The sequence below is a fragment of the Petromyzon marinus genome, chromosome 64 (genome assembly GCF_048934315.1).
Source record: "Petromyzon marinus isolate PM22_M1 ecotype Great Lakes invasive population chromosome 64, UKy_Petmar_22M1.pri1.0, whole genome shotgun sequence".
Classification (NCBI taxonomy): Eukaryota; Metazoa; Chordata; class Hyperoartia; order Petromyzontiformes; family Petromyzontidae; genus Petromyzon; species Petromyzon marinus.
In genome coordinates this window covers 9,910,828-9,930,159 of record NC_133730.1, presented here as the reverse complement: position 1 = coordinate 9,930,159, position 19,332 = coordinate 9,910,828, and the positions used below count along the sequence as shown (strand labels likewise).

The window sequence follows — 19,332 nt, the reverse complement described above, 5'->3', positions numbered from 1 at the left end:
CACCACCACCATACCACCACGACATCCACTATCATCACCATCTCACCACCACCACATCCATTATCACTACCACCAACACGACATCCTGACTACAACATCCACTATTGTCTGCACCTCCAATTAGCATGTTTGGCTACGTACGGTGCGAAATAAGTTCAATATGCGCGCACACACGGACACGATCCATCCTGGGCATAACCGAGCTGGAGCATGGTAGTCATAAATAAAATGAAGAGGACTCGTGACACCACAACGTTGAAAAAGCTCCATGCGGCATTTACTGCACACCCTGGCGATCGCTCCTCGCATTGAGTAGAAATCAGAAATAAAATTTATACCGACGAGAGCATCGTTGAAGGAGGCTGAGTTCGCAGAGAGAGAGATTGACGGCCGTGGCCGGGTGGAGATTGTTCTCGTCTGGCCTTCACGACGGCCGTGTTGGGAAACACTCAAGCTAACACCGCTGATCGCCTGGGTTCGAATCGAGCTGTTTCTGTCACCGGGCTGAGACCCATCAACTCGCCACACTTGACGCGATTTAACCGCAACTCGGTCTGTGCGAAATCTACGGGTCTGTGTAAGTCTGTCTCTCCATGATCCCACGGGTCTCGATGCAATTATTTGGTGGTCGCGATAATTGAGAACCCGATTCAATAACAACTCAGAGTCTGTGTGAAATAGAGAGGCCTCTGTCGGCCTGTGGATCTCTCTGCGAGTTCGTGGGTCTCAACACGAGTGTGCGGGTCCTCCTGTGTGAGCCACCGGTGACCGAGTGGGGGGCCAATCCGACTCCCTTACACTTGAGAACCCGATTTAAGTCACGGGATTGGGCGGCCGAAACCCGGATTCGAACCCAGGATTCTCTGCAGCGGCGAGGCCGTCGACGTGGCCATTGTGAACCCCGCCGAGGCTCTCGGTCACTGCCCGAGTGTCCGACGGCCCCGCGGCGAACGCCTCAACGCCGCCGAAATGTTTCCCCGACACGAAGCTCCGCCACCGTTTTGTTGACGAAACGTCTTGAACCGCGCGACACCGGCCAGAGTGGAAAACCAACCCCCCCCCGACACCCCCGACCCACGCCATTCCGTGGGCCACAACAATCCCAAGGGAGGCACAAAGTGGCGGCCCGTGGGGACCCCACCGGCTGTGGGGACCCCACCAGCACGTGGGGCCCCCATCCGGCACGTGGGGGCCCTACCGGCTGTGGAGCCCCCACCGGCACGTGGGGCCCCCACCGATCGTGGGGCCCCCACCGATCGTGGGGCCCCCACCGGCACGTGGGCCCCCACCGGCACGTGGGCCCCCACCGGCACGTGGGGCCCCCACCGGCACGTGGGGCCCCCACCGGCACGTGGGGCCCCCACCGGCACCTGGGGCCCCCACCGGCACCTGGGGCCCCCACCGCACCTGGGGCCCCCACCGCACCTGGGGCCCCCACCGGCACCTGGGGCCCATGACCGCACTGGGGAGACAGGAGTCAAGACGGCCACGTCTGGAATCGCAAGACCGCTGGGATGACCACCGTCCCACCGCCTGTGGAATGGGCATCCCCGAAATAAACCCCCATGGGGATTATTATTATTATTATTTTTGGCTATGGCAAAAGGCACGTGACTGTACGATGCGGTAATCTAACCAGGACCAGAGGCGTTGACAGTCCGGTCGAGCCGACCACCTTACTCGCCAAATCGGCCATCAAGATCAGCCGACAATGCCGTCAGCTCATACGGGAGACGATAGTTTGAAGGCAGCATACGGCAAAACGTCGGACACTGCGCGGGAACAAGAACCCGAGCGCGCGTTAAGAGGGCGAGCGCTAAAACTTCCCACAGCCCCAATGTCCCAAGGCGAACGTCCATGAGACGTCCACTGTGTGTTCACGTGTCCGTTCCACACATTTTTAGTCCCATCAGTCTCGTGGCTCTCCCACAGCCAGCAGTGTTTTGTTGTTGCAAGAAATCTCTTGATCGGTCTCGACCTTCCCGGGTCTCAGCAGCAGCAGCAGCGGAGCCCAGGTTTGTTGTAAAGGTGAAACCCTCCTGGCTTCACAAGATGTGTAGCTGTCGGCAGGGGAATCTCCTGTGTCAACCACGGAGGCCTGCCCCGTTCAACGCACACTGACGCTTCGTGTGAACCACATTCTGCTGCTGCGAAACGAACCCCTTGAAACTCAGCTGTTTGTCATTTTACCAGGCAAGGCCCGCTGAGCTGTGTTGCAGCTCTTTTTCAGAAGAGACTGGGCCACAAATGAAAGCTCAATGACAAGTGGCCTTTCGTCACGTGGACATTTATTTGCAGCCAAATAATCAATATAAATATAAACCCCATCGTTCGAAAATGCGGAGGGGAACAACCGGCGACCACGTGGAGAGAGAGAGAGGCATACAGGCGTGCACATCGGGATCGAGTCCACGACCTCGTGTGTAACCAGGCCAGGGAGATGACATCCTGCGGCGCTGCTGTTGCTGGGTGACATTGGTCTGGAGAGCCACGAGGGCCCAGGGGTCGGCTACCTGCGGCTCCGGAGCCGCATGTGGCGACCCCTTGGGCTGCCCTCCTTACAACGCTTTGGACTGCCCCCCTTGCAGCGATTTGGGCTGCCCCCCTTGCGGGCAGCATTGTTTTTGACAACTAAATTTTACTTTATTCGGTCCTTTACACTCTTAACACGTAGTCCAGGCGGTCCCCACTTTCACGACGTTACGATGCGTGAATGGCTCTTCTTTCTTCGGAAGCGTCATCATCGTCGTCTTACAATCAGTGGTGGCAATGCCAATGCAGACGTTCCGCTACAAGCCTCTATTCACCGACACATCAAAGACAAAGATCACCCCCGCGAAGCCTCCAGCAGGCTGCTGGGGCGAGAGCCCCGCACCGAAGGTCTGGGTCACCCACGAAGGGTCACCCACGAAGGGTCACCCACGAAGAGTCACCCACGAAGAGTCACCCACGAAGGGTTGCCCACTAAGGGCCACCCACGAAGGGTCACCCACGAAGGGTCACCCACGAAGGGTCGCCCACGAAGGGTCACCCACGAAGGGTCACCCACGAAGGGTCACCCACGAAGGGCTGCCCACGAAGGGTCACCCACGAAGGGTCACCCACGAAGGGTCGCCCACGAAGGGTCGCCCACGAAGGGTCACCCACGAAGGGTCGCCCACTAAGGGTCGCCCACAAAGGGTCGCCCACGAAGGGTCGCCCACGAAGGGTCGCCCACGAAGGGTCGCCCACAAAGGGCTGCCCACGAAGGGTCACCCACGAAGGGTTGCCCACGAAGGGTCGCCCACGAAGGGTCACCCACGAAGGGTTGCCCACTAAGGGTCACCCACGAAGGGTTGCCCACTAAGGGTCACCCACGAAGGGTCACCCACGAAGGGTCACCCACGAAGGGTTGCCCACGAAGGGTCACCCACGAAGGGTCGCCCACGAAGGGTCACCCACTAAGGGTCACCCACGAAGGGTCACCCACGAAGGGTTGCCCACGAAGGGTCACCCACGAAGGGTCACCCACGAAGGGTCACCCACGAAGGGCTGCCCACTAAGGGTCGCCCACGAAGGGTTGCCCACTAAGGGTCACCCACGAAGGGTTGCCCACTAAGGGTCACCCACGAAGGGTTGCCCACTAAGGGTCACCCACGAAGGGTCACCCACGAAGGGTCACCCACGAAGGGTTGCCCACGAAGGGTCACCCACGAAGGGTTGCCCACGAAGGGTCACCCACTAAGGGTCACCCACGAAGGGTCACCCACGAAGGGTTGCCCACGAAGGGTCACCCACGAAGGGTCACCCACGAAGGGTCACCCACGAAGGGCGGCGCCACGCGGGGGCCGCCTCTGCATCTCCCCAACGCTGACGCTCATACACCGCAGCGCCAGATACTCATTTAAACAACAAAAGGCTGAGTCGACCTTGCTCGCGTGCGATCGAGATGAGGCCACAGTGGTGAAGGTTAAAGGTCACTGGATAAAGATTGTCGTCACGGGGGAGGGGGGGGGAGGTCCTGCAGTGACGAACGAAGCCATCAAAGGCTTGAGGTGGTGGTTGGATCGATCAGGGTGGGCGACACGGGTAGTTGTCACAACGCCAATTGGATATAGAACGCGACGGATGTATTTTCGGGAACGCGCTTTTTTAATATATATATAAAACGCAGAATGCGAATTCGGTTGTTAGAGAACGCGATCGGGCGAATAGAACTACGTCGCAGCGGGGGGTAAGCGGTCGTAACACGGCGACCTCGGCATAGCAGCAGCATCATCATCGTCGTGCGAGGGAGTGGGATGCTGCTGGATGCTTCTAGATGCTACCCACACACGCGCCGCGGTCTTTGTCCGACCCTGCGTTAAGCATCTCGCGCGTTATCGCGGACTCTGCTCCAGCGCTACGTTGTTGATCATAACGCGATGTTTCCAGAACGCGGTGTTCTTCAGGAACGCCACAACCACGACCACCGCATTACAGGGGAACAAGAGACTGTACTGGGGAAGGCTTGCCCGTGCAGCTGACAAGTTTGCCCCCGCCGCCCCCGCCCTCCCCCACCGCTCCCCCCACCTCGTCACGGATGAGAGGAGTTCTACCGGACGGCTAGCTTGGGCGTAGGGTCCCTATCGGCGTAAGGCACTACCACTACCACCACCACGAGAGTACTACAAGCTACCGTCCGCCGTGCTCTGCCAAAGGTCAGGTGCAGTGCTAAAAGTCTAAGTGCTCTGTCAAAGGCCAAACTTTCTTGTCAAAGGTCCAAACTTTCTGTCAAAGGTCAAACTTTCTTGTCAAAAACTTTGTCAAAGGTCAAACTTTCTGTCAAAGGTCAAACTTTCTGTCAAAGGTCAAACTTTCTGTCAAAGGTCAAACTTTCTTGTCAAAGGTCAAACTTTCTGCCAAAGGTCAAGCGCTTCGTCAGAGAGTAGTTGTGCGTGATCGCGTAACAGGTCACAAATGCCTCTAGGTCCAGCGAACAAAACTACATGACTATCATATTCTTGGTTCTTTCGGTAAAGTCACGTGGAAGGGAAATAATAAAATAATAAAAATAAAACAATAAAATTATCACGACGTTTCGGCCACAACGCAAGCAACCGTTAGCTCTGTTCGACAGCTCTGTTCTTCACCTGAGGACGGCTGCTTGCGTTGTGGCCGAAACGTCGTGAGAATTTTATTTCATTAATTTTTTATTATTTCCCTTCTACGTGACTTTACCGAAAGAACCAAGAATATGAATCCCTGCAGTCACGAAAGCTTTAAATCGACATTTACATGACTATTATTTTCTCTCCCGACAACATGTTTGGAGATGCGGTACATGTGCGTACAGAATACACGTACTGCACGTGTATATATCCATATATAACGTGTATATATACACACGTCATATATGTATATACAACGTGTATAAAACGTGAAAATATAACGATCAAAAATATAAATCATCGCAAACCTCTGCCGTCCTCCCCCCCAACCTCTCCTCGATTCGAGGAATCCACCGCATCTCGACATCCCAACCCTCGCTGTAGTCACAAGCCCAGGGGTAATTGTACCACCACCATCATCATCACCATCACCTCGTCTCTACGTACGTTGAACTTCTTTCACACCGTACGTAGCCAACCGTGGCTACTCGGCGGTGCGGGGGGTGAGATCAACAACACTAAACACGAGAAAATAGTAGTTCGAAAGAAAGTGAAGTATCGTCAATGTCGCTGACGATTTAAAAGTGCATCAGAGCTCTCAGCGTCTTCCCAATGTCGGTAAGGAAGAGCGTTCCAGACGGCCGCAGCAGCGCATCTGAAAGGACGACTGTGTGTCATGAGTGTGTGTACGTAGGTGCTGCTACGCGCTAAACATCACTTGACTTAACAGGCCACGTGGAAGCTACAGGACCAGCCATCCCAACGACCAATCACAGGCAAGGTCGGTCAGCAGCAGCAGTAGCAGCAAGACGCTGCAGCAAGACACTCAGTGGTGAAGGCCCCATGTGGTGAAGGGGTAAAGGCGCAGCCCTGCAAGTCTCTGCTCCCAGAGCGATCCCGAGAGAGAGCCCTGCTCCTCTCGCACGCTCCACGCTGGGCCAGACGTCTTGGGAAAGGCGGGGAGTACCCACACCCCATCAACTGTGGTGCAGTTACACTGCTGGGTGGACAGCAGGGTGGTGGAGGTGGTGCAGGTGGAGGTGCAAGTGGTGGTGGAGGTGGTGCAGGTGGAGGTGGTGGTGCAGGTAGTGGTGGTGGAGGAGGTGGTAGTGGAGATGCAGGTAGTGGTGGTGGAGGAGGTGGTAGTGGAGGTGCAGGTAGTGGTGGTGGAGGAGGTGGTAGTGGAGGTGCAGGTGGTGGTGGTGGTGCAGGAGGTGGTGGAGGTGGTGGGCGTCTGGTGAATTTGAAACGGCTACAAAAACACACACACACACGCACGCACACACACGCACGCACACGCACGCACACACACCCACGCACATGCACGCACGCACACGCACGCACACTCACGCACACACACACCCACGCACACACAAACATACGCACGCACACACACACTCACGCACACACACCCACGCACACACACCCACGCACACACAAACATACGCACGCACACACACACTCACGCACACACACCCACGCACACACACACACCCACGCAAGCGCACCCACGCGCACACACACGCACACCCACGTACACACCCACGCACACACACTCACGCACACACGCACACATGCACACACCCACGCACACACACACCCACGCACATCCACGCACACACGCCCAAGCACCCACGCACACACACACACGCACACACACACTCACGCACGCGTTTCCGTCATTCACCCCGAGTGACCCCGACCGAGGTGGAAGAATCCATTCAGAAATCTCCCCTCGGAGACCCCCCACCTGCTTCTTCGTCAAGTGATGCGCGCGGTCGAGGGGAGCACGCTCACCCCCCAGAACCACCCCCCCCTCATTTGAGAGTCACGTGATGGTCAAAACCTATATATATTTACATCTTCTTTGATTGTCAGATCTGGAGTTTACACAAATTGCGTGAAGGATCACATTTGATATGATGAGTTATTTTTGTGGGTCTCTGTTAGCCTGTGGGTCTCTGTGTTAGCCCGTGGGTCTCTGTGTTAGCCCGTGGGTCTCTGTGTTAGCCCGTGGGTCTCTGTGTTAGCCCGTGGGTCTCTGTGTTAGCCCGTGGGTCTCTGTGTTAGCCCTTGGGTCTTTGTGTTAGCCCGTGGGTCTCTGTGTTAGCCCGTGGGTCTCTGTGTTAGCCCGTGGGTCTCTGTGTTAGCCCGTGGGTCTCTGTGTTAGCCCGTGGGTCTCTGTGTTAGCCCGTGGGTCTCTGTGTTAGCCCGTGGGTCTCTGTGTTAGCCTGTGTGTCTTCATGTGAGCCTATGGGTCTCTGTAGGTGTCTATGGATCTCTATAGGAGTCTAATCAGACTGCGGGTCTCCACATGTGTCTATGGATCTCTGCGAGTCTGTGGGTGTTGGTGTTAATCTATGGGTCTCTGTGCGAGTCTTTGGGTTTCTATGCGAGTCTTTGGGTCTCTATGCGAGTCTTTGGGTGTCTGTGTAAACCATCGGCGAACCGGCCTGAGACAATGCGTGACTTTGCTGACACACGAGACCCCGGTGTGGTCTCTGCGGTTGGTACCGACAGAGACCCGGACTGGAACCGAGGCTCTTATAGGTGCCGGCTCAGCAGCGACCTCTGACCTCTAGGCCACCAGGAGGCCGCCTCTCGGCCTCTCTTAAGCCAAGCCGACATGGAGTGTGTGATGAGTCGATAAAAAAAAAACCGATACGACTATTAACTCTTATTATTTGACGAGGTAAGGCCCCACTGACCTGTGTAGCTCTTTTAAGAAGCGTCCTGGCCATCGAGAATGATAGCCCAACGAAGTGGCTTACGATCATCATCATCGCGTGGAAATTAATAGTAGACGAATACTCGAAAGAAACGTCGATTATAAATGTGGAGGGGAAAAACCGGAGGCCCCGGAGAAAAATCCAGGCGGCAATCACAGAGAGAGAGAGACACGCAGACTCCAAATATACAGCAGCAGGCGTTAGGGCTGGGATCTAACCCACGACCTCCTGTATACCAGGCGAGGTAGTTAACATCTCCTAGCCACTGTGATGATGAGAGAGAGATACGCAGACTCCAAACATACAACAACAGGTGTCAGGGTCGGGAGCGAACCCACGACGTCCTGTATACCAGGCGAGGTAGTTAACATCTCCTAACCACTGTGATGATGATGAGAGAGAGAGACACAAACTCTAAATATACAGCAGCAGGCGTCAGGGTCGGAAGCGAACCCACGACGTCCTGTATACCAGGCGAGGTAGTCAACATCTCCTAGCCACTGTGATGATAATGAGAGAGATACGCAGACTCCAAATATACAGCAGCAGGTGTCAGGGCTGGGATCTAACCCACGACCTCCTGTATACCAGGCGAAGTAGTTAACATCTTCTAGCCACAGTGATGATGATGAGAGAGAGACACGCAGACTCCAAATATACAGAAGCAGGCGTCAGGGTCGGGATCGAACCCACGACCTCCTGTATACCGGGCGAGGTAGTTAACATCTCCTAGCCACCGTGGCGCCTGCTGCTGGATTTGTGGAGTCCGCGTGTCTCTCTCTCTCCGCCCATGCTCGTCTGGATTTTCCTCCGGATGTTTTCCCCCCACGTTTAGAATCGACGTACACTGGCCGCTATAAATTTCCCCGCGACAAGCCCCTCCCCGTTGGGCTGTCATTTATGGCCAGGTCACTTCTGAGAAAGGGCTACCCGGCTCAGCGGGCCTCAACCTGGAGAAATTAAAAAAAAAAAGCAATCAAATGTTCAGCCGTTGCCGCAACGACTTGGTGGCCATCGCAGCGGCGACGGCGGTTCAGAAGGCCGTCTCCATGATGACGAGGTTGGTGGGGCGAGGGGGGAGCTCGCGCTTGGACTGCTCCTGGCGCACGGGCGGGCGGATACACGGCAGGGGTCAGAGGCACGGACAGGCGCGCAGCGGACGTACGCACACAGAGGCTAGACGCAGAGGTAAATAACGCACATGTTGCATTGCACACTCTCACCCGTGTATCACCTGTACCGCATATCCCACCTACGTCTCACCTGTACCGCACGTCTCACCTGCGTCTCACCCGCGCCTCACCTGCACCGCATGGCCTGTGTGTCACCTGTACCGCACGTCTCACCTGCGTCTCACCTGCGTGTCATTTGCACCGCGCGTCTCTCACCTGGCGAGCGATCTCGGTGAGGGCGATTGCCTCTGCGCGCCCGGTCTGCTGCACGAGGCGCAGGAAGAGGCTGTCGGGGTCCTGCAGCAGTGCGTGGGGGGAGTCCAGCTCCCGGATGTGACCCTCCTCCATCACCTGGGCACAGACAAGGCGGGGGGTGGAGGGGGCAAGAGCCGTTAGCGAGCGGCACCTATTAATCATTTATCATGAATATCATTCAACCAAAACTGTTCATGGTTTGACCTCGCGCAAGGCCCACCGAGCTGCGAGGCTCTTCTTTTAGAAGCGCCCAGGCCATCATGAAACTTAGCTCAAGCAGGTGGCTGATGTCACTATCGCCGTGTGGAAATATCTAGCGGCAGCCAACCCACTCTCAGCACGACACCACCGCTCCCCACTCACGTGAGCAGGGAGCGGTGGTGCAGCGGTCAGCGCCACGCCGCGCTACGAACCCACCGACACAGGTTCAATTCCCGCTCCCGGCCGACACCGGTGACGATTATCTGAAGCGTTCTTGGGCCTCTCCTAGGTCAACTTGGCCTGAAAATGAGTAGGTAGTTCGGTGCGCAGTAAACTTGGCCATAAGGGAGTGGTGCTGGACACCCACCCCCTCGTGTACCGTTCCGGCCTTCATAGGTGCTCGCTAACAGCACTTGCCCCTACAGTCTGTACAGGCTATATGGGGGATCTTTTTTATCTTTGTGTATGTATGTGTGTATGTATGTGAGTGTGTATGTATGTGAGTGTGTATGTAAGTGTGTATGTATGTGAGTGTGTATGTATGTGTGTATGTATGTGAGTGTGTATGTATGTGTGTGTATGTGAGTGAGTGTGTATGTGAGTCTATCTGTGAGTGTGTATGTGAGTGTGTATGTGAGTATGTATGTGAGTGTGTATGTACAGTGAGGGGAAAACGTATCTGATCCCCTACTGATTGTGTACGTTTGCCCACTGACAAAGAAATGATTAGTCTATAATTTTAACGGTAGGCTTATTTTAACAGTGAGAGACAGAATAGGCTTATTTTAACAGTGAGAGACAGAATAACAACAAAAATCCAGAAAAACGCATGTAAAAAAGTTATAAATTGATTTGCATTTTAATGAGGGAAATAAGTATTCGACCCCTCTGCAAAACATGACTTAGTACTTGGTGGCAAAACCCTTGTTGGCAATCACAGAAGTCAGACGTTTCTTGTAGATGGCCACCAGGTTTGCACACATCTGAGGAAGGATTTTGTCCCACTGCTCTTTGCTGATCTTCTCCAAGTCATTAAGGTTTCGAGGCTGACATTTGGCAACTCGAACCTTCAGCTCCCTGCACAGATTTTCTATGGGATTAAGGTCTGGAGACTGGCTAGGCCACTCCAGGACCTTAATGTGCTTCTTCTTGAGTCACTCCTTTGTTGCCTTGGCCGTGTGTTTTGGGTCATTGTCATGCTGGAATACCCATCCACGACCCATTTTCAATGCCCTGGCTGAAGGAAGGAGGTTCTCACCCAGTTCTCAACTGTATGTGGGCAGAGTGCTTATGACCGGCTCCAGTTTAACAACAGAGGTCTCACTCCGAATCAGTCGAGCGGCAATATCTTTTCATCGGTTGCGTAACGCTGTGTGGAAGCTACCTGGTCTGTCGCTCCGCACTAAGCTTCAGGTCTTCTCGGCCACGGTCATTCCCTCCCTTCTCTATGCTTGCGAAACGTGGACCCCCCTAATGGAACATCTTCGCCGGTTAGAAACATTTAGGCTGGCCTGCCTACGATCCATCCTGGATTTAACCAGACTGGATTGTGTGAGGAGCTCACAAATTCTTGAAAGATCTGGGCAAGGTCCCATCGGTGAGCTCCTCCGGCGGGCAAGGCTGCGATGGCTGGGTCATGTAGCCCGCATGCCCAGCCAACGCATGCCGAAACAGCTTTTGTTCGGCCGGATTGAGGGGGCTAAGCGGGCGCGGCACGGGCTAGAGAAGAGATGGAGTGATGTGGTACAGGAGGACGTGGAGCTGAGTGGACTTGCCGATGACTGGTACCAGCGGTGTCAAGATCGACCTTTGTGGAGGAGGCTCGTGAAGGATGCTACTGGGCAGTTGGAGGTAGTCGCCCTCCAACAACAACGGAGGGCGGAGGAGCGATGCTCACAACAACGAGCGGAGCGCCGGGTGGCTAAAGCACAGCAGGTTGGCACAGTAGGGGGCACAGGTGGTGCATCAGCCAGTCATCTCAGTCAGTCGACCCGTGGCACCTGCTGGGTCTGCCCCGTGACCTGCCAGTGGGCGTTCGACACTTCACGTGGCCTCAGGGTGCACATAGCCTGGCACAAGCGTCGTGGTGACGTCACCGCCACTTAGTGGCGAATGGCGGTTGTTGTTGTTGTATGTGTGTGTATGTGTGTGTGTGAGTGTGTGTGTATGTATGTGTGTGTGTGAGTGTATGTGTGTGTATGTGTATGTGTGTGTATGTGTGTGTGTGAGTGTGTGTATGTGTGTGTGTGTATGTGTGTGTATGTGTGTGTGTATGTGTGTGTGTATGTGTGTGTGTGTGTATGTGTGTATGTGTGTGTATGTGTGTGTGTGTGAGTGTGTGTATGTGTGTGTGTATGTGTGTGTGTATGTGTGTGTATGTGTGTATGTGTGTGTGTATGTGTGTGTGTGTCTGTGTGTGTATGTGTGTGTATGTGTGTGTATGTGGCCAGATCAGCTCAATAACAACGGTAGGAGGCTGCTAGATTTTTGTGCAGCCCATGGGCTTGTAATTACCAACACGCTGTTCCGGCATCGGCGCATCCACACAACATCATGGATGCATGCCGGGTCCAAGCAAGAACATCTGCTGGACTACATAGTGACGGACCAGCGAATGCGAGCCCATGTCCTTGACACCAGGACCTACCGTGGAGCTGATCTGCCCTCTGACCATCGACTAGCCATCTGTAAGATGCGCCTGCCATTCTTCCACTCCGGTGGTGGGTGTACACCCAGGACCCCATTCCAACCTAAAGTGGCCTGGTCTCAGTTATCTGATGAAAGTTGCAAGCGAGAATTTCATCATCGCTTGCGGCTGGGATTGGCATCGTCCCCGACTCCTCCTGATGTCGAGGGTAAATGGGCGAGGTTTAGGACTGTGACTCATGCAGCTGCAATGGCTGCTTTGGGTACGCGGTCCAGACCTCCCCAGACACCCTGGATGACAGAGGAGTTGTTCAGGATGGTTGAGAAAAAGCGACAGGCCCACTGTCATCGGCTACAGAATCCCACGTCAGAGAATGAGGAGGCTTACCGCAGCCTTCGCTCGGAGGTTCGGAGAGCCGTGAGGCGCTGCAAGGATGGGTGGTGGTCGCGGGTTGCTGAGGAGATGGAGTCTGCCTCAGTGGCCCGTGATCACAAATCTCTATTTAACTCCATCAAAAAAGTAACCTGCAGCGCCACACCTATTACCATCATTAGGGGAAAAAACGGTGATCCAATTTCCGACCCCCAGGAACAGGTTCGCAGATTTGCTGAGCATTTCTGTGAGGTCCTGGGGGAGGGAAAATCCCTCAGCCAGGAAAACATCGTGGCACAAAGTGAGGATGACCCTGCTGAGGCTGCGGTGCCTCAAATATTGGATGAAGTCACCCCCTGTGAGTGGCTGGCTGAGGTGCCATCTGCTGAGGAAGTATTGAAGGTGATCCGGAGTCTGAGACCAGGAAAGGCAGCGGGCAGAGATGATCTCCCAAGTGAAATGCTGAGGGGGGGGGGGGCGTTTGTGCACAGACTGCCCTATATGACATCATAACAACAGTCTGGACCACTGGACGGGTTCCGCAGGATTGGAAGGATGCCCTGGTGGTCCCCCTTTTTAAGAAGGGGGACCGCACAGACTGTAACAACTACAGGGGCATCTCACTCCTCAGTGTGCCGGGAAAGGTCCTGGCAAGGATTATTCAGCATCGCCTTGCCAGGCACGCTGAGGAGAGGCTTGCGGAGCCCCAATGCGGTTTCAGGAAAGGGCGGTCCTGCACAGATGCCATATTTTCTGTCCGTCTGCTACAGCAGAGGTGTAGGGAATTCCAACAAGACCTACATCTCTGCTTTATTGACCTGGTCAAGGCCTATGATACCATCAGTAGGCCTGGGCTCTGGGTCGTTCTTCGTGCTTTTGGAGTACCTGACCCTCTGCTCACGATCATTAAGGACCTTCATGATGGTGAGCGGGCCCGGGTAAAACTACGTGGCCGGGAGTCAGAGCCATTCCCTGTACACCTTGGGGTGCGACAGGGATGTCCTCTGGCTCCCACATTATTTAACATCTATTTTGACCACGTAGTTCGTGAAGCCTTCAATAGCTGTACCGGGGGAATCTCCATATGGTACAGATATAATGGGAGGCTAATCGATGCCCGGGTGCGGTCAAGGGATGGCTCCCTATTGCTCAACCACGTTATGTATGCTGATGATTTGGTAATAGCTGCTCAGTCAGAGGAGGAGTTGGAGACGTTGCTGCTGAGACTGGAGCGTGCCACTAAGAGGTGGGGCCTTACCATCAGCCCCACCAAAACTAAGCACCTGCCTGGGTATTTTGTACCATCGGACACTCCACCCCCACAACTCCCAATCAGTGATGGGGCAGTTGTGGAGAGAGTGGAGAGTTTCCCATACCTGGGCAGTGTGCTTATGACTGGCTCCAGTTTAACAGCAGAGGTCTCACTCCGAATCAGTCGAGCGGCAATATCTTTTCATCGGTTGCGTAACGCTGTGTGGAAGCTACCTGGTCTGTCGCTCCGCACTAAGCTTCAGGTCTTCTCGGCCACGGTCATTCCCTCCCTTCTCTACGCTTGCGAAACGTGGACCCCCCTAATGGAACATCTTCGCCGGTTAGAAACATTTAGGCTGGCCTGCCTACGATCCATCCTGGGTTTAACCAGACTGGATTGTGTGAGGAGCTCACAAATCCTTGAAAGATCTGGGCAGGGTCCCATCGGTGAGCTCCTCCGGCAGGCAAGGCTGCGATGGCTGGGTCATGTAGCCCGCATGCCCAGCCACCGCATGCCGAAACAGCTTTTGTTTGGCCGGATTGAGGGGGCTAAGCGGGCGTGGCACGGGCTAGAGAAGAGATGGAGTGATGTGGTACAGGAGGACGTGGAGCTGAGTGGACTTGCCGATGACTGGTACCAGCGGTGTCAAGATCGGCCTCTGTGGAGGAGGCTCGTGAAGGATGTTACTGGGCAGTTGGAGGCAGCCGCCCTCCAACAACAACGAAGGGCGGAGGAGCGACGCTCAGAACAACGAGCGGAGCGCCGGGTGGCTAAAGCACAGCAGGTTGGCACAGTAGGGGGCACAGGTGGTGCATCAGCCAGTCATCTCAGTCAGTCGACCCGTGGCACCTGGGTCTGCCCAGTGACCTCCTGCCAGCGGGCGTTCGACACTTCACGTGGCCTCACGGTGCACATAGCCTGGCACAAGCGTCGTGGTGACGTCACCGCCACTTAGTGGCGAATGGCGGTTGTTGTTGTTGTTGTGTATGTGTATGAGTGTGTGTGAGTGTGTATGTTTGTGTGTGTATCTATGTATATGTGTGTATGTGTGTGTGTGTATGTGTGTATGTGTGTATGTGTGTGTGTATGTGTGTGTATGTGTGTATGTATGTGTGTGTATGTGTGTGTATGTGTATGTATGTGTATGTATGTGTGTATGTGTGTATGTATGTGTGTGTGTATGTGTGTATAAGTATATGTGTGTATGTGTGTGTATGTGTGTATAAGTATGTGTGTGTGTATGTGTGTATGTGTGTGTATAAGTATGTGTGTGTGTGTATGTTTGTGTATGTGTGTATAAGTATGTGTGTGTGTATGTATGTGTGTATGTGTATGTATGTGTGAGTGTGTGTATGTGTGTATGTGTGTGGTGTGTGTGTGTGTATGTATATGTGTGTGTGTATGTGTGTGTGTATATGTGTGTATGTATGTATGTGTGTATGTGTATGTATGTGTGTGGTGTGTGTGTGTATGTATGTGTGTATGTGTGTGGGTATGTGTGTGTGTATATGTGTGTGTGTATATGTGTGTGTATGTGTGTATATGTGTGTGTGTGTGTGTGGGTCACCATGATGCGGTCGCTGTCCACGATGGTATGGAGCCGGTGAGCGATGGTGAGCACGGTGCACCAGCGGAACTTCTCGCGGATCGTCTTCTGGATCAGCTCGTCCGTGCTGGGCACACAAAACACGCGCGGTTTAACAACACGCCGAGGCGTGCCAGCCTAGGTGCACCTCGAGGCTATCACGTGAAGCATGGAAGGTCACGTGACAAACCCAGGCACCGGCTGTCCCCGCGACTGCGCCAACTCGCTGCGTTTTATCCGCCCGGCGTTCCGCTCGTTGTTGTGAGCACCGTCGCTCCTCTGCCCTTCCGATGTTTCAACGCAGCAGGGGTCGTGGGGTGGAAGTGGGGTGCTGTGCGGTGAGTGCGGTGTGATGCGCGTGATAGGATCGGTGCGGTGCGCCGTGATACGCGGTATGATGCGCGTGATACGATTAAAATATATATATTTTTTATTTTACCAGGTAAGGCCCATTGAGCTGTAAAACTCTTTTGTCAGAAGCAAACTGACCACAAATGATAGCCCCATGAAGTGGCTTACCAAGTGGAAAGTTATAGCAGCCAAATACTCTGAGAACGTGTGATGTTGTGTGTAGAGAAAAACCAGAGGGCCCAGAGAAAAATCCACATGACCACGGGGAGAGAGAGAGAGAGAGAGAGACGCAAACTCGAAATATACAGCAGCAGCAGGTGTAAGGGTCGGGATCGATCACACGACCTCCTGTACACCAGGCGAGGTAGTTAACATCTCCTAGCCACCGTGATGATGATGAGAGAGAGACACGCAAACTCCAATAATTTCGAGGGCATCAGTGTCGGGATCGATCACACGACCTCCTGTACACCAGGCGAGGTAGTTAACATCTCCTAGCCACCGTGATGATGATGAGAGAGAGACACGCAAACTCCAATAATTTCGAGGGCATCAGTGTCGGGATCGATCACACGACCTCCTGTACACCAGGCGAGGTAGTTAACATCTCCTAGCCACCGTGATAATGATGATGAGAGAGAGACACGCAAACTCCAATAATTTCGAGGGCATCAGTGTCGGGATCGATCACACGACCTCCTGTACACCAGGCGAGGTAGTTAACATCTCCTAGCCACCGTGATAATGATGATGAGAGAGAGACACGCAAACTCCAATAATTTCGAGGGCATCAGTGTCGGGATCGATCACACGACGTTCTGTACACCAGGCGAGGTAGTTAACATCTCCTAGCCACCGTGATGATGAGAGAGAGAGACACGCAAACTCCAATAATTTCGAGGGCATCAGTGTCGGGATCGATCACACGACCTCCTGTACACCAGGCGAGGTAGTTAACATCTCCTAGCCACCGTGATGATGATGAGAGAGAGAGACACGCAAACTCCAATAATTTCGAGGGCATCAGTGTCGGGATCGATCACACGACCTCCTGTACACCAGGCGAGGTAGTTAACATCTCCTAGCCACCGTGATAATGATGATGAGAGAGAGACACGCAAACTCCAATAATTTCGAGGGCATCAGTGTCGGGATCGATCACACGACCTCCTGTACACCAGGCGAGGTAGTTAACATCTCCTAGCCACCGTGGCGCCCTTAGTGCGGTGGCGTGCGGCGTCACCGCGGGTCGACGTTGGCGGTGGCCTCGTCGATGACCAGGATGTTGTTGTGGCGCAGCAGGGCGCGTGCCAGGCACACCAGCTGGCGCTGCCCCACGCTGAGGTTGGCGCCCGACTCGGCCAGCTCGGCGTCCAGACGCGCCGGGAACTCCTCCACCACAGAGCGCAGCTGCACCTGGGGGGGTAGGCACGCACGCGGGGGTACGCAGGCGTGGGTACGCAGGCGTGGGTACGTGCGTGGCTACGTGCGTGGGTACGTGCGTGGGTACGTGCGTGGGTACGTGCGTGTTGTTACCTCCTCGAGCGCTGCCCACAGGTCCTGGTCCGTGTGCTCCCCAAACGGATCCAGATTCTTCCTCATGGAGCCGGTGAACAGAACGGGATCCTGGGAGTGGCGGATGGGGCGGAACAGGGGGTGGGGGGAACAGGGGGAGGGGGTGGGGGGAACAGGGGAAGGGGGTGGGGGGAACAGGGGGAGGAGGTGAGGGGGAACAGGGGGAGGGGGTGGGGGGAACAGGGGGAGGGGGTGGGGGGAACAGGGGGAGGGGGTGGGGGGAACAGAGGAGTAGAACGCTTGTAAACTGAACGTTCCCGGGGTGTTGATGGGTGCGTGGTGTGCACGCCGCGGTGCGTGCCGTGAGCAGCGCGTTGCACGCGGCCACTCGCTCCGGACCGCCGCTCGCTCGGAGCCTTCCCACCGCCGCCTCTGACGACGTGGAGGATTTGCGGAGTCGGAAGCGGAGTTGCCACGGGGGGAGGGGGGGGGGTGGGGGGGGGCATTGCCGCCGGTTACCTGGGGGATGATGGAGATGCGTCGGCGCAGGTCGTGGAGGCCGAGCGAGGAGGTGGCGATGCCGTCGATGACGATGCGGCCGCTCGGCTCCGCCAGGCGGAAGAGTGCGGCGAGCAGCGAGCTCTTGCCGGCGCCCGTGCGGCCCACAATGCCGATCTGCAGGAAACCGCGTCGAGGGGGGTGGCGGCCGTCAACGCGACCCCCTCACCTCCGAACAGTGACCCCTGCCCATGACCCTTGACCCCGACTATAGCTTGGTCGGCTACGCACGTGCACGTGCGCGTGCGTGCGCGCACCTGCGGCCCTTGAACCCGTGCACACGTGACCCCTAGACACGACCCTTACCCACGAGACCTTGAACCCGTGACACCAATCCATGACGCCTTGAACTTGTGACCCCGTACCAGTAACCGCTACCTGTAGTTTACGAACCTATGACCCCGACCTGTTTCCCCACGACCCAGGGCTGCCACGGTGGCTAGGAGATGTTGACTACCTCGCCTGGTATGCAGGAGGCCGTGGGTTCGATCCCGACCCTGACGATGCCTGCTGCTGCTGCTGCTGTATATTTGGAGTCTGCGTGGATTTGTCTCCGGCTCCTCCGGCTATTCCCTCTGCATTTGGAATCAACGTCACCACACGTTGAGGGAAATTTGTCTCCTGTAAATTTCCACGCGACGACGACGATGATGATGATGAGCCAGAACTGAGCCATCATTTGTGATTGCCGGCTCGTGTCTGACCCTGAGTGACCCCAGTGACCCCAGTGACTGAGTGACCCCAGTGACTGAGTGACCCCAGTGACCCCGAGTGACCCCAGTGACCCCAGTGACTGAGTGACCCGAGTGACCCCTAGTGACCCCGAGTAACCCCAGTGACTGAGTGACCCGAGTGACCCCGAGTGACCCCGAGTGACCCCAAGTGATCCCAGTGACTGAGTGACCCCAGTGACCCCAGTGACTGAGTGACCCGAGTGACCCCGAGTGACCCCAGTGAATGAGTGACCCCAGTGACTGAGTGACCCGAGTGACCCCGAGTGACCCCGAGTGATCCCAGTGACTGAGTGACCCCAGTGACTCCAGTGACTGAGTGACCCCGAGTGACCCCAGTGACCCCAGTAACTGAGTGACCCCGAGTGACCCCAGTGAATGAGTGACCCCAGTGACTGAGTGACCCGAGTGACCCCGAGTGACCCCAGTGACTGAGTGACCCGAGTGACCCCGAGTGACCCCGAGTGACCCCGAGTGACCCCAGTGACTGCGTGACCCCAGTGACCCCGAGTGACCCCAGTGAATGAGTGACCCCAGTGACTGAGTGACCCGAGTGACCCCGTGTGACCCCGAGTGACCCCGAGCGACGCCAGTGACCCCGAGCGACCTTCTCTCCGGGGTGGATGGTGGCGTTGAGGTTGTACAGCACGGGCCGCGTGGAGCCCGGATAGCGCAGGGAGACGTCCTGCAGGCAGAGGGCACCGCGTGATGGCCACCCGGCGGGGGGCCGCTTCTCCGCCTCCCAGGGGGCCTCCGGCTCCAGCTCAGAGTACTCCAGCACCCGCTCCACCGACGTCATCTGTGGCATCGACGTCGTTATAGACATCGTCACGGA

At 55.6% G+C, this 19,332-nt stretch overlaps 1 protein-coding gene across 2 annotated transcripts in view; it reads right to left on the bottom strand.

Moving 5' to 3' along the window:
* Positions 1-255: 255 nt before the first annotated feature.
* ABCC4 (ATP binding cassette subfamily C member 4 (PEL blood group)) overlaps positions 256-19,332 on the bottom strand; it is a 270,766-nt gene continuing 251,689 nt past the window's right edge. For both annotated transcript variants that reach the window (XM_076054137.1, XM_076054138.1), the window contains exons 25-31: positions 19,105-19,296; positions 17,728-17,883; positions 17,230-17,319; positions 16,937-17,109; positions 15,325-15,430; positions 9,247-9,381; positions 256-8,957 (exon numbers count right to left, since the gene is read on the bottom strand). In XM_076054137.1, the coding sequence (XP_075910252.1) occupies positions 8,892-8,957; positions 9,247-9,381; positions 15,325-15,430; positions 16,937-17,109; positions 17,230-17,319; positions 17,728-17,883; positions 19,105-19,296 (918 nt within the window). In that variant the 3' untranslated portion in view covers positions 256-8,891. The remainder of the gene's footprint in view (positions 8,958-9,246; positions 9,382-15,324; positions 15,431-16,936; positions 17,110-17,229; positions 17,320-17,727; positions 17,884-19,104; positions 19,297-19,332) is intronic.